The sequence below is a fragment of the Mobula hypostoma genome, chromosome 14, assembly GCF_963921235.1.
Source record: "Mobula hypostoma chromosome 14, sMobHyp1.1, whole genome shotgun sequence".
Classification (NCBI taxonomy): domain Eukaryota; kingdom Metazoa; phylum Chordata; class Chondrichthyes; order Myliobatiformes; family Myliobatidae; genus Mobula; species Mobula hypostoma.
The window spans coordinates 3,225,446-3,240,572 of NC_086110.1; the positions used below are offsets into that span (position 1 = coordinate 3,225,446).

The following is a 15,127-nucleotide window of genomic DNA, read 5'->3' on the forward strand; positions in this document are numbered from 1 at the left end:
CCACACATAGGTTGGAAGAGCAACACCTCATATTCTGTCTGGGAAGCCTCCAACCTGATAGCATGAATATCGATTTCTCGAACTTCCAGTAATTACCCCACCTTCACTATTCCCCATTCCTGTTTCCTCCTCTCACCTTAACTCATTACCTGCCCATCACCTTCCTCTGGTGCTCCTCCCCTTCCCTTTCTTCCATGGTCTTCTGTCCTCTCCTACCAGGTTCCCCATTCTCCAGCTCTTTATTTCTTTCACCAATCAACTGTCCAGCTCTTTATTTCACCCCAGCCCACTCTCCCATTTCACCTATCACCTACCACCTTGTAGTTCTTCCTCTCCTCCCCCACCATCTTACTGCGACTTTTCCTCTTCCTTTCCGGTTCAGATAAAGGCTCTAAGCCCGAAAGGTCAGCTGTTAACAGTTTTCCATTGATGTTGCCTGGCCTGCTGAGTTCCTCCAGCATTTTGCATCTGTTGCTTTGGATTTCCAGCATCTGTACTTCTCATGTTCATGATATTACTACAAGATCATTTACTTTTTTTTGTATATTCAAATATTAACACCTTCAATCCTGTACTCATCACCTTTTTCAATGCTGCTCTCATGTTAAACATCAATTCATCCCACTGACTGCAATTTTGCCCTATCATCAGCCTGTTCTTCCTCACAGTCTCATTATGCATTGCACCCACTTGTATACCTCAACCTTATCACATCGGTTCCCATCCCCAGTCTGATTTATTTAAACCCCCCCACCCGCAACAGCTCTAACAACCTGTCTGTAGGGATACTGGACCCTTTGAGTTCATGTGTAACCTATTATTTTTGTACAGGTCATACTTTCCCCAGCAGAGATCTCAATGATCCAGAAATGTGAAATCTGAACCACTTCCTCTGCCAGATAATCATCTATCAACTTGTCCTATTCTTACCATCACTGGGACAAGGCACAGGCAGCAATCCAGAGCCAGGACCCTTTGAGGTCCTGATTTTCAGCTTTCTACCTAACTCCCTATATTCTGTCTTCAGGACCTCATCCCTTTTCTTGTCTGTGTCATTGCTACCAATATGTAGCTGACTTGCAGTGTTCATCCTCCCCCCTTAAAATGAAGTCGCACCTTCAATCTCCTTCATCCAAGGGAAACAAACCCAGCCGAATCAATTGCAGAAGGCTTCCATTTGAAGCAACATCATGGTGAATCTTCTGCATTCTTCATCCGGTACAACCACACCCTACCTACAGTCTGACAACCAGAAATACAAGGCACCAAGTGTGCTCTGCCTACTCTTTTGTAAATTTGTCACATAATAACCCAACTTCTATATTCTATGGTCGATCTATGAAGGCAAAAATACCGTCTGCCTGCTTCACCACTTTATCCAGCTTTATTTCCACTTTCTGGGAACTACGGACTTAAACATTTCTTAGCCCCTGACCATTTACTGTATATGTTCTACCCCGGTTTGATTTCCTTTTTTAGTTCATTGCAAATTCTAAATTGCACAGTATTTGCTGTAAAATATATCATAATCAGGCCTAATATCATTGACATGTTGTAACATCTGTTGTTTTGCAGTGGCAGTACAGTGCAATACTTAAAAAAACTATAAATTACAATAAATACGTATATAAAACTTAAATAAGTAGTGCCAAAAGAGTAAAATATTGAGGTAGTCTTCATGGGTTCCGAGAGCCCTTCAGAAGTCTGATGGCAGAAGGGAAGAAGCTGTTTCTAAAATGTTCAGCATGTGTCATCTGGCTCCTGTCCCTCCTCTGATGACAGCAATGAGAAGAAGGCATGTTCTTCATGATGAGGGGCTCTTCATCAGAACCCATTCTGCTTTTATTGGCATAAAAGCATAACAAAGGTCCCAGTTATTCATCTCCACCGCAGTGCTTGGTGAAAGATTTGTATCTGTTTCTCCTGTACCAGCTTATCCAACTTTAACATTGTCTTTAGTTTAAAACTACCTTTAGTTTAACTGTCCTGAACAACCCTAACTTAGCATTCCTGTGTAATAGAAACAGCAGATGTGACAGGTATTATAAATTCTTTGGAAAGTACAGTAAATGGCGGAAGGTCGAGAGGGTTAATCCACTGCAGTCATTAAAATCCAGTTGTTGTTTTGTTGTAACATAAAAGGCAACTAAGATTCTCTTAATTAGTATATGTTGAAAACCATAAAGTGTACAGTATGTAACTAAACATCACTTTCTAAAATAAGCTGCAGGAATGACAGATGTACATGAAATCTCACATGTAAAGCAATTAGTAACTTTATGGAGCATTTTCTCTTTTTAATTACTGTAAATTACTTACCATTTTGGCTGTGATGTTGGCTGGGATGAGGGATTCATTAGAGAGGCCAAAGGTCTTGGGGACATCAGATAGGACATTGATCTTCCCCCAGTCAATCTCTGTGCAACTGATTTGGACTACTGGTCCCTCACCTGTGCAGGTTAAGTGGACTTGCTAGTTCAAAAGAAAAATATTGCATTAATACTGCTGTCTGGTTAATGAATGGTTAGCACTAAGTTACTATTATTATTACTTTTACTTGCAATTACAGAATTAAAGATGCAAAAACAGGTGAAGTAACTTAGGACAGTATTTTTAATGGCAGGATCTTGAGAAGTATTGCTGTACAGAGGATCTAGGGGTGTCAGCCCACAGCTCCCTGAAAGCAGCATATTCGTATGCCTAGAGTCTCTATCATATTTGTCTCCACTATCAACCCCAGGTAGTACATTCCAGGCAACCACTGGCCCCACACATCTCCTTTCAACTTAACACTCTTTCACCTTAAATGTATGCCCTCTGTTAATAGATATTCCAACTCTTTTTTTAAAATTGTGAGACAAATACTGGATGTCTACTCTATCTATACCTCTCATAATCTTATAAATTTCTACCAGATCTCCCCTCAGCCTCCACCACTCCACACAAAACAACTCAAGTTTGTCCAACTGCTCTTTACAGCAAATGCTCTATAATCCAGCCAGCATCCTGGTAAACCTCTATTGCACCCCTGCCAAAGGTTTCATATCCTTCCTATAATGGGGTGACCAGAATCAAATGCAGTATCTCAGATGTGGCCTAACCGGAGTTTCAATAAACTATCACATACTTTCTGACTCTCGATCTCAGTGCCTCAACTAATAAAGGCACACATGCCACACTTCCCTTCTTAACCATCCTATCAACCTACGTAGACACTTTCAGTGAGCTATGCACTTGGGCCCCAAGAACCCACTATACATCAACATTGTGAGGGGTCTTACCTTAATCACCTCCTCAAAAAAGTCAACCAAGTTAGTAAGACACGACTTTCCCAACATAAGGCCATGGTGACTATCCTCAATTAGGCCACGATTTTTCAATTGCTCATAATCCCATCCCTAAGAGTCCTCTCCAGTAAATTCTGTACCTCTGATGTGAGACTCACTAGTCTGTAACTTCCAGAATTATCCATATTTCCCTTCATAAATAATAGAAAAACATCAGCTACTCACCAATCCGTTGGGACCTCACCTATGGCTATAGAAAAATAAAGATATTGATCAAGACCCCAAAAATCTTATCTCTTGCCTCTCTCAATAAACTGGAGGATATCACATCAAGCTCCGGCAAGTTTCACTTCAATTTCTTTAAGAAACCCAACACCATTTACTTCGGTATTTTAAAATTCCTCAGCATATTAGCACACTTCACACTGATCTCACTTTCCTACATGTCGTTCTTCTTGATAAATAACCATGTACAGTACCTCACCCATATCCTCCTCCTCCAAGCACATATTGCATTCTATCTCCCTGAGTAGTCCTACCCGCTCTCTAGATATTCTCTTGTCCTTGGTGTATGTAGAGAATGCCTGGGATTCTCTTTAATCTGACTTACTAAGAACTTTCCATTGTGCCTCGAGGTTTTCCTAAGTCTCTTCATGGGTTCCTTTCTGGCATCTTCATAAACGTCAAGGCCCCATTTGATTCTTGCTTCCTAACCTTCATATACTTTTCCCTTTCCTCTTGACTAAATTCATCAACTCTCTTGACATACAAGGTTCTTCCTTGTCCTTCCTTCTGACTAGAATATACAGTACCTGTCCTGCACTCAGTTACAGTTAGTCTTTACAGATCCTCCACACATCAGATGTGACTTGCCCAAAAACAAATGTTCCCAATTAATTCTTTCCAGTTGCCGCCTAAAAATCTTGTAACTTGCCCTGATCTATACTTTATACTTTATTGTCGCCAAACAATTGGTACTGGAATGTACAATCATCACAGTGATATTTGATTCTGCGCTTCACACTCCCTGGATTACAAATATTAAATATTAAAGACATTAAAAATAGTTAAAATTAGTAATTATTAAAAATTTAAATTGTAAATCATAAATAGAAAATAGAAAAATGGGAAGTAAGGTAGTGCAAAAAAACCGAGAGCCAAGTCCGGATATTTGGAGGGTACGGCCCAGATCCGGGTCAGGTTCAGTTCAGCAGTCTTATTACAGTTGGAAAGAAGCTGTTCCCAGATCTGGCCGTAAGAGTCTTCAAGCTCCTGAGTCTTCTCTCGGAGGGAAGAGGGGCAAAAAGTCTGTTGGCTGGGTGGGTGGTGTCCTTGATTATCCTGGCAGCACTGCTCTGACAGCGTGCGGTGTAAAGTGAGTCCACGGACGGAAGATTGGTTCGTATGATGTGCTGCGCCGTGTTCACGATCTTCTGCAGCTTCTTTCGGTCTTCGACAGGACAACTTCCATAGCAGGTTGTGATGCACCCTAGAAGAATGCTTTCTATGATGCATCTATAAAAATTAGTGAGGGTTTTAGGGGACAGGCAAAATTTCTTTAGTTTTCTCAGGAAGTAAAGGCACTGGTGGGCCTTCTTGGCAGTGAACTCTGCTTGGTTGGACCAAGTCAGGTCCTTTGTGGTATTGACCCTGAAGAACTTAAATATTAAATACATAGCAATTTCAAACCTTTAGGAGCTGTGGTCACTGTTCTCACAATCATCCAGGCAAGCTCATTACCCTATATCATGTTCACTTTGGTCCCTCCTCTGTTGGACTATCTATATACTGATTTAAGAAACCTGCCTGGATGGACCTAACAAATTCTGCCCATCTAAACCACATGCACTAGAAGGAGATACCAGTCTATATTAGGGAAGTTGAAGTCACCTGCTACAGCAACCCTTTTGTTTTTACACTGTGCTCTAATTTGCCTGTGTATCTATTCCTCAATGTCCTGGGGTCTACTGGGGAGTCTGTTATATAATCCAACAATTTATTACACCTTTCTTACTTCTCATACAAACATCCAGCTCAGGCACAATGAGTCTCCCATCACATCCTTCATCTTATCTTTATTGCATATATTTCTACTTCTTTCTCTCTCCAATGCTTCTCTGCTCTACCTTAAATGTTATTCACCTCAACTGGTCTTTGTGGTGATGGGTTCTGCTTAAATTGTTCTTGAGTTTAGAGACGTAAAATGTGCACTTATTGCTCGTCCCTGTTGTTTAGAGAAAAGAGCTTTGGGTCTTTTTTCTGTTAGCAATTATTTGTATAACTGAGTGAACTGCATGACTATAAATGAGTATAAATGACTAAAGGTGAACTATGGGACCAGAGTCACATGCAGGTTAATTCTGAAGATGGTGCCAGTGAGCAACATGACTAACAACAACGTCCTTCAGACAGTTCATGAAACTACTTCTTTTACTTCTTCATCTTCTTCCAAATATCATCATGGGACTATTGGAACCCAAGATTTACATTTTGGTGGTGTGGATTTGGGCTGACTGAAGCAACCTGGTGCTTTGCTGCCTCTGAGGAAGTTCGGTGAGCTTTCAAGCGAAGTGCGCGGCTGGAGGCCATACAGCCTGGAGATGGAGCTCATGACTGACTTCATTTCTCACCGATCTCACCAACTAAAGCATTGAGAAAGATTGAAATCAATGAGAATGAGAGCGGAAAGTGAGCAAGTGTTCAGCACAGACAATCTATGTTTGACTGGTCCTCTCTCCCTCTTGCTCACTGCTCCCAGAGGAAGGTGCGTGTCTTCAACCAGTCTCTCTTTCTCTCACACTCTCGCTGGAGACTGCCAGAGGATGGTGCTGTAGCCTTGGGTCTTGAGCAAGGTTTAATCAATGTGGTTTGTGGATCTGTAGTTCACTTTACAATGTATTTCTGGTTATTCATTTTTTATTGCTATTTTATGTAATTTTGACCATGGCGGACTGCAGTGAAAAAACACAGCACTATATTGAATTGAACTAAACTGAATGTTCCTAGACTATTTCAAAGACTTGTAGTTTGATGTCTTATAGGTGTTTTCACTAATTTTTGCCGTTTGCGCGTTTATTTTTTCTGTGAGTTTGGGGTTTGATGTTTTTCTTTGAACAGGTCCCATGGTTTCCTGTTTCGTGGTTGTCTGTGGGAAGATGAACCTCAGGGTTTGTACACTGAAGACATACTTTGATAATAAATGCACTTTGAATCTTTGAATTACAAGATTTCTGAAGGGCATTAATGAACGAGACAGATTGCTTCAACAACTTGACACATTTCAATTCTGGTTCCAGACCATAACATAAGTTTAATTAAATCCGGTTTTAGGCAACACTCCTGTTTACAAGGGTACTGTGGGCAAGAGGGTTGAGAGCTTCAATTTCTTAGGAATGATCATAACCAATAGCCTGTCTTGTCCCGATCACACCGACTCCATGGGTAAGAAAGCTGACCAGCACCTCCACTTCCTCAGGAAACTAATGAAATTTGGCATGTCTCTTTTGACCCTCAACAATTTTTATTAATTCACCACAGAAACCATCCTATCTAGATGCATCATTGCCTGTGAACTGCAGAGTTATGGACATAGCTCAGCAGGTCACTGAAAGCAGCTTCCCCCCATGAATTCCACTTACACCTTTCACTGCCTCAGTAAAGGAGCCGATATAATCAGAGACCCCACGTACCCCACACTTTCTCTGTTCACCCCTTCCTTTGAGCAGAAGATACAAAAGCCTAAATTCACATTCAAACAGGCTCAAGGACAGCTTCGACTCCACTGTAATAAGGCTATCAAATAATTCCTTATTACGATCAAATGAATTCCTGACCTCATCTACCTCAATATGGCCTTTCACTTATTGTCCACCTGCCTTGCACTTTTTCTGTAACTCTAACAATTTATTCTGTATTCTGTTATTGTTTTATTTTGTACTACCTCAATGAAAGGATCTGGATGGACAGTAAAAAGACAAGCTTTTCACTGTACCCCAGTACGTATGACAATAATAAACTAAGTAACTAATTTACCTATTCAGGCCGCCATGATGCAACTTAATCTCATAATTCTTATGTACTGACAAAAACAATCTTGATCTCCACATGCGGCATTATGGCATCATTCGAGAAGATCTAGTTAATTTCTCCAATGGCAACATCCGACCAAATGGTCATAGATGACTCCATCATCAGCCTGATTCATTTGTAAAGATTAGAGTAACTTCCTAATGTTTAAAACTTCTAGCTTTGTTTATAAAGCCGAGCAACAGCTTTATCAATTAGTCAAGTGTAGTGTATGACACAGAACTCAGCAATAATTCTGCAATTGGTTTAAAATGATGATATTATACTCTTCAATAGTGGCTAATGTGTTCAAAGGGCTAATTAAGGCTTGCTTGCTATCATGATTTGTCACGTGTCAGGAAGTTACTGCTTCATGAATGGATAAATAGAATCTCCATTGATGATGACAGCTGCACTTTAGACTGGGATTGTGAGTGGTGATAAGAGTCATAATGAGGGAAAATATTATTATATTTACAGTGGTCAGGGGTCCAGAACAAGGAATGTGAGATCATTTTTTACTTAGGAACTATTTTTCTGACTAAAAGAGTGGACCTTCCCTTTGAACTGTGAGCATACAGGGTATTAACTCTCAGATTTACTGTCACTAAACGTCTCCATTAGAAGTAGAGCTATCGGAGTTGAGTTCACTCTAAAAGATCAGATGGTTTCTCCTTGTTACTGACTACAGTGTGTAATTACCAATCTTTCTCAAGCACTTTGAATGGATTAGATCTTACAATAAATCAGCATTCTGCAACATTTGGTATAGTTTGCAGGATCTACCCCGCATGTGGTAGGAAAAGGCTTCTGAAAGAAGTGCAGAGAGATAATGGAGAATACCAGTGTGAGTTTAATCTAGGTGATGTGAAGATTGAAATCAAGGCGTAGGAAACATAGCAAAGAAACTACTCTAGGCTCTTAAAATGGTTGATGGATGAGGATCATCCAGATAATCCTGAGGAAAGCGTACATCAGTTGGGATGGACCTTACTTGATCATAGGATGCATTAGAAGCAGGAGTTTAGGTGTTGAAAAGAGAAATTATTTAATGACAAAGTCCCAATGTTATTTTAATAAAGACCAGTGTGAGCTGCCCAAAAGGGTCATAGAGTCATAGCGCACTAAAAAAGCCCTTTGGTCCAGCTGGTCCATGCTGAACTGTTATTCTGGCTTGTCCCAACCACATTTAGCTGGGCCACAGGCCTGAATACCCTTCCCTCATCCAAACACCTCGTAAATGTTGCAATCAAACCCGCTTCCACCACTTTCACTAGCAGCTCATTCCACAATCAGACTACCCTCTGAGTGAAGAAGATCCCCCTCAGGTTCTCCTTAAATACTTCACCTTTCACCCTTAACTTATGACCTTTAGTTCTAGTCTCACCAAGCTCAGTGAAAAAATCTTTGCTTGCATTTCACCAATCTATACACCTCATAATTTCATATACCTCTATCAAATTTCCCCTCATCCTCCAATGCTCTAAGAAATAAAGTCTTAACCTATTCAAACATTCCCTATAAATCAGGTCCCCAAGTTCTGGCAACATCCTAATAAATTTTATCAGTACTCTTTCAATCCTATTGCCAATGTGCCAAAAGCTCTCTTTGGAATCAGGTTTAATATCACTGGCTATGTAGTACAGCAAGGTGACTGCACTTTCCAAATTGTGGGCATGGAATGGCATGGAAAGTATGCTTGATGGTGGTATAACAATGGTCAAGTGTGTTGGCTCCTCTGGTTCCACAGGTAATATGTTGGTGGAAGTTGTACAGAGACCTCCTCAGGCTGGCCTGGTTGAAATCGCCTGCAATGATAGCAAAAGGCATCAGGGTATGCTATTTCCTGACTGCTGATCATGGTGCTCAGCTCCTCCAGTGCCTTCCAGACGATGGCCTGAGGTGGAATGTTCACTGCTACCAAGATGATGGTGGAGAACTTCCTTGCCAGATAAAAATAGATGACACTTGTTTGCTGGATGTTCTGTTAGGTTGGGTGAGCAGGATTGAGACAGAACTGCCACATCTGTGTACCATGATGAGTTAATCATAAAGCATACTCCACTTTCTCTACCTTTGAAAAACTCAGTGGTCTTGTCTTTGCAGACAATGGAGAAGCCATTGGGCTACAGCACTGCATCCAAACTTGCAAGTGTGAGATATGTTTCCATGAAGCAAAGTACAAGGCAGTCCCTAGTGTCTCAGTTACAGCCCCATCAACCTATGACACCACTTTCAACAAATTTTGGATTTGTATTTCCAGATCCCACATTCCTACCACACTTCTCAGTGCTCTACCATTCACTATACAACTCCAACTCTACTTTCTCCTTCCAAACTTCAACATCTCACACTTGTCTGCATTAAATTCTATCGCCATTTTTCTGTCAATTTTCCCAGCTGGTCCCAATCCCACTGCAGGCATTGATAGCCGTCCTCACTGTCCCCTACACCCCTTATCTTGACGTTCTTCTCAAATTTTCTGATCCAGTTTACCAACATTATCACCGAACTCATTATTATAGATGACTAACAATAATGAACCCAGTACCAACCCCCGCAGCACAGCACTAGTCACAGGCCTCCAAATCAGAGAGACAACAATCCAATGCCACTTTCTGGTTCTCTTCTCTCGCTAAGCCACTGTTGAATCCAATTTACTACTTCATCCTGAATGCCAAGCAACTAGACCTTCTCTACCAGCTTCCCAAGCAGCACTTGGTCAAAGACTTTGCTAGAGTACCTGTAGACAACATCAACTTCATCTTCTTTCCTGCTAACCTCCTCAAAAAACCCTCAAAGATTGGTTACATACAACCTACCAAATACAAAGCCATGTTGGCTATCCCTAATCAGTTCCTGTCTATCCAAATACTTACATGCTAGTATTAGAAAAGTATTCACTCCCTTCAAGTCAGTATTTTGTACATGCGCCTTTGGGAGCAATTACAGCCTTGAGTCTGTGTGAATAGGTCTCTATCAGTTTTGCACATCTGGACACTTCAAATTTTCCTCTTCTTCTTTACAAAAGAGCTCATGCTCTGTCAGATTTCACGGATATCGTGAGTGAACAGCCCTTTTCAAGTCCAGTCACAAATTCGATTGAGGTCTGGATTCCTCCATCAAGTTTTCCTCCAGGATTTCCTTGTAATTTACGCATTCATTTTACCCTCTGCCTTCACAAGCCTTCCAGGACCTGCTGCAGTGAAGCATCCCCACAGCATGATGCAGCCACCACTATGCTTTACGGTAGGGATGGTTTCCTTTTGATGATGTGCAGTGTTTGGCTTACACTAAACATAGCGTTTAGTCTGGTGGCCAAAAAGCTCAATTTTGTTTTCATCAGACCATAGAACATTTTTCTAGCTGACTTCAGAGTCTCCCACATGCCTTCTGGAAAACTCTAGCTGAGATTTCATGTGAATTTTTAACAGCAGTGGCTCTCTGTTTGCCACTCTCCCATAAAGCTGAGACTGGTGAAGCACCCAGACAACAGTCATTGTAAGCGCAGTCTCTCCCATCTCAGCCACTGAAGCTTGTAGCTCCTCCAGAGTTGTCATAGGTTCTTGGAGGCTTCCTTCACTAGTCCCTTTCTTGCACGGTCACTCAGTTTTTGAGGACAGCCTGCTCTAGGCAGATTTACAGCTGTGCCATATTCTTTCCATTTCTTGATGATTGACTTAACTGTAGGACAAGGGATATTCAGTGACTTGGAAATTTTCTTGTATCCGTCTCCTGACTTGTGCTTTTCAGTAATCTTTGTTATTGAGTTGCTTAGAGTGTTCTTTGGACTTCATGGTGTACTTTATTGCCAGGATACTGTCTCACCAGCGGTTGGATCTTTCAGATATAGGTATATTATTACTACAGTCAATTATAACACCTTGACTGCATACAGATCTCCATTTAACTAACTATGTGATTTCTGAAACCAATTGGCTGCAGCAGTGTTGATTTGGTGTGTCCTATTAAAGGGGGGAGTGAATACTCTTGTCATCAATTATTTTGTGTTTTATATTTGTAATTAATTTAGATCACTTTGTGGAGATCTGTTTACACTTTGACACAAAAGTCTCTCTGTTGATCAGTGTCAAAAAAGCCAAATTAAATACACTGTGATTCAATGTTGGAAAACAATAAAACTTGAAAACTTCCAAGGGGGTGAATACTTTTTATAGGCAATGTATATCCTGTCCCTTAGAATACCTTCCAATAATTTACTCATTCTTGACCTCAGGCTCACCACCCAATAATTTCCAGCGTACAGTATTATTAAAAGCCTTTCTTTAACAACATTAGCTATCCTCCAGTCTTTTGGCACCTTACTCATGGCTAAGGACGTTTTAAATATCTTTGCCAGGGCACCTGTTATTTCTGCACCAGCCTTCCACAAGGTCCAAGAAGACACCTTGTTAGGCCCTAAGGACTTATGCACCCCAATTTTCTTTAAGATAGCAACACCCTCTCTTCCATAATTTGGGTACAGTCCATGATTACACTACTGCTCTGCCCCAGTTCTATAGAATCTGTGTCTATCTCCAGAGTAAACATAGATGCAAAAAAAAAATTCTATGTAAGATCTCCCCCTTCTCTTTTGGCTCTATGCATAAATTATCACACCAATCTTCAAATATACCAGAAATGACCATTGCTAAGATGGGTGCTAAGGGATTCAATCTGGCTGCAGCAAGTAGTTGGGGTAATACATACAGTCTGTTTAAATTGTGGTGGCAGCTGCAACTGGAGATAGATCTCCTGACGTTAAGGACCTGTTGAAGGAACACACTCGTGCTTTACAATGGACGATGGTAACAGCCACTGAATTAGCACAACAGCTCACTCCAGTTGAAATTGTCCAACTGGTTGAAATTGAACCACATGTGGAGATTGTTGCTTACTGCATCGAGACTGGAATGATTGCAGAGAAAGAAACACGACAACTACATGTTGATTCATTGGGTCAGCCACACAAATTCTAGAATTGGTCAACTGAAATACTTGGCAAATAAACCAAGCAAACCGCCGGAATCAACGTTACACATATCAAGGTGAAAAATGTAGTTGTGTTGTGATAAGCTTGAAGAGACACAACCAATGCAGCCTAAAACTGAGGAATACCAGCTTGTAGCTGAAGAAATGAACACCATATTGGCTCTAGAGATCAGTGTGAAGCACGTCCAGGAGAAGCAGCTTGAATAAGCGGAGGTCATGGAAGCTGTTGAAACAGAGGCGAGTGAAGTATCAGTAACTTCACAAATTGGAACAGGAATTACTTTTCTTACCAGTGAGCCGCTGTGTAACTAGAGGAGGTGAAATTACACCTCCTGAGCAGGCTTCGGATGTGCTTGAGCTTGCAAAGGAAGTGGAGTGGCTTCTGTGGAAAAGGACAAAGAAAGTACCGAGTGGACTTAAATCTGGTGAAAAGATGTCATTTAAAAATGGTGAAGTTACCTAGAATAAGCACCTGGTTGCAATGGCTACAACGGATCAAGATGGGCAAGCTGATACGGAGTTGTCAACGAGAGCAGAACCCCTCAAACTGTCTGCTGTAATCTCTAATCCCATGTTCAAAACAAAATAGAAAACAATTTCTATGAAACAGCAGGCAGTGAGGGAGAAGTCTTCACATGATGAAGTGGGATGAGAGGGACTGACCTTTGAAATGGGGTTGTGAGTGATGCCAAGGGCTGTAAAAAGAGTAGACACTCCTACATTCATTGTTGACAGGAGTCCAGCACAACTGAAGGAATGTGAGAACATGTTTCTGCTTGAGAACTACTTTTTTTGGATCAACTGACTAGACTTTCCTTTTGATCCATAGTCACAAGTGGTATTAACAAGCCTTACATTTGCCATCCACCTTGTTACTTACCATGTAATTAAAACAAATATTTTTAACCCTATTGATCAGATTAGGACCATATTGTAATAAATTGGCATTTAGCATGCTGTTGCAATCTTCATAGATTTTTGTATTTGATATTATTTAGAGGAAATAAATCAATTAAAATAAACATTTGTGAACGATCTGTGGCCTCTGGTTCTTCACTCTCCTTTAATATATACTGATTTAATTTACTGGATTCTCTTATTGCCTTATTATCAGATGCAACAAATGCTGTTACACAGCAACGTCAAGAAAAATAGCCGAGGTATTTCGAACTTGTCTCTCCTCAGCAATGTCAGCCAAGAATATCACTCAATCACTTCCACTAATGTGATGTTTTCCATGGATGAATACTCACCAGCTAGACTCCACGCAAAAATACTTAATCAAATCTCCTTACATGTCAACGACACACATAAAATGCTGGAGGAACTCAGCAGGCCAGGCAAGGAGGGAAATGGACAGTTGACATTTCAGATCAAAACTGGAAAGAAAGGGGGCTGATGCCAGAATGAAAGGGTGAGGGATGGGAAGGAGCTCAAGTTGTTTTTCTTACATGTGTAACCACTCTCACAACAGAAGAGTGGAGAGAAAATAGTAACAGAACTTTATGGCAATGTGAGGTATCATTTGATACTACCACTGTACAACAAGATTCAGTTTTAAAGCCAAGAGTAACATTGTAGTTTCTCCTGCACTGCGACTCAAACCTACATTGCTCTATGTTCTGTCATCTTAGTTCTGGAGAAGAACCAAATCTGTCACCGTTATCTAAAACAATTCTCGGAAAAACTTTGGTAATACTACATATATCACTGATGTGGTACTGCAAAATTCCACAGCAGATGATCCTCTTGATACACAAGTCTGTAGTTATTGGATAACAAGCAGCCACTCAACTACAGACCATACTCCCATTCAAAATGTACTTATTTAAGAGTATATTATTTTGTTACCAGGAAAAATTACTCACAAGGGGACTGTAACTTTTGCCAAATATGGCAATAGACAGTTCTGCACTTTGTTCTCCAAGGCTCTGTAGTTCCACTAATAAAGGAACCTCAACAGTGTGACAGGATTCAATAATTCCATAAGGCTTGGGACTGGAATAAACCACACCTTGCTGGTCACCCAACTCCTGTGGAAAGGAAAAACAAAAGTAATAAAGATCAATTCGACTGAATGCATTTTAATGACAGTACCACACATAGTATTACTGAAGTGCAATGTTTGTAAACACGTGCAATAAAAATACATGATAATGCAAAGTCACACACACACAAAATGCAGGAGGAACTCAGCAGGTCATGCAACCTCCATGGAAATGAACGAACAGTCAAAGATTTGACCATTCTTCAGGACTGGAAAGGAAGGAAGAAAACGCTAGGATAAACAGCTGGAGGGAGGGAAAGGAAAGGACGATAGCTAGAAGGTGATAGGTGAAACCAAGTGGGTTTGACAGGCTAAGGGCTGGAGAGAACGGAATCTGATAGGAGAAGTGAGTCGACCACAGGAGAAATGGAAGGAGGAGGGGAGGAGGGGCACCGGGGCAGCTGATCAGTGAGAGAGAAGAGACAAGAGGTTAGAGTGGGGGGAACTGAAGAGTAGAGGAAGAGGGAAAATGAATAATTACCAGAAGGAGAAAATGATATTCATGCCATTAGATTGAAGGATACCCAGATGGAATACAAGAGATTTCTCCTCCAACATGAGGGTGACCTCATTGTGACACAAGAGGTGGCCATGGACTGACATGTTGGAATGAGAATGCGAAGTACCACTCTCAGACAAAACTCAGCCATTTTTTGTGAATACTTAGCAAAGAGTATGATGCCTTCCCCATCATTATGGGGGATTTTAACCAGGCCAGTTGAAAAAAATCTCTAAA

At 40.9% G+C, this 15,127-nt stretch overlaps 1 protein-coding gene across 1 annotated transcript in view; it reads right to left on the bottom strand.

Annotated features, from left to right (window-relative positions):
- Positions 1–15,127, bottom strand: part of hydin (HYDIN axonemal central pair apparatus protein) — a 977,428-nt gene that overhangs the window by 597,203 nt on the left and 365,098 nt on the right. Inside the window, exons 17-18 of the mRNA XM_063066586.1 lie at positions 14,213–14,377; positions 2,320–2,472 (exon numbers count right to left, since the gene is read on the bottom strand). Of these exons, the coding sequence (XP_062922656.1) occupies positions 2,320–2,472; positions 14,213–14,377 (318 nt within the window). The remainder of the gene's footprint in view (positions 1–2,319; positions 2,473–14,212; positions 14,378–15,127) is intronic.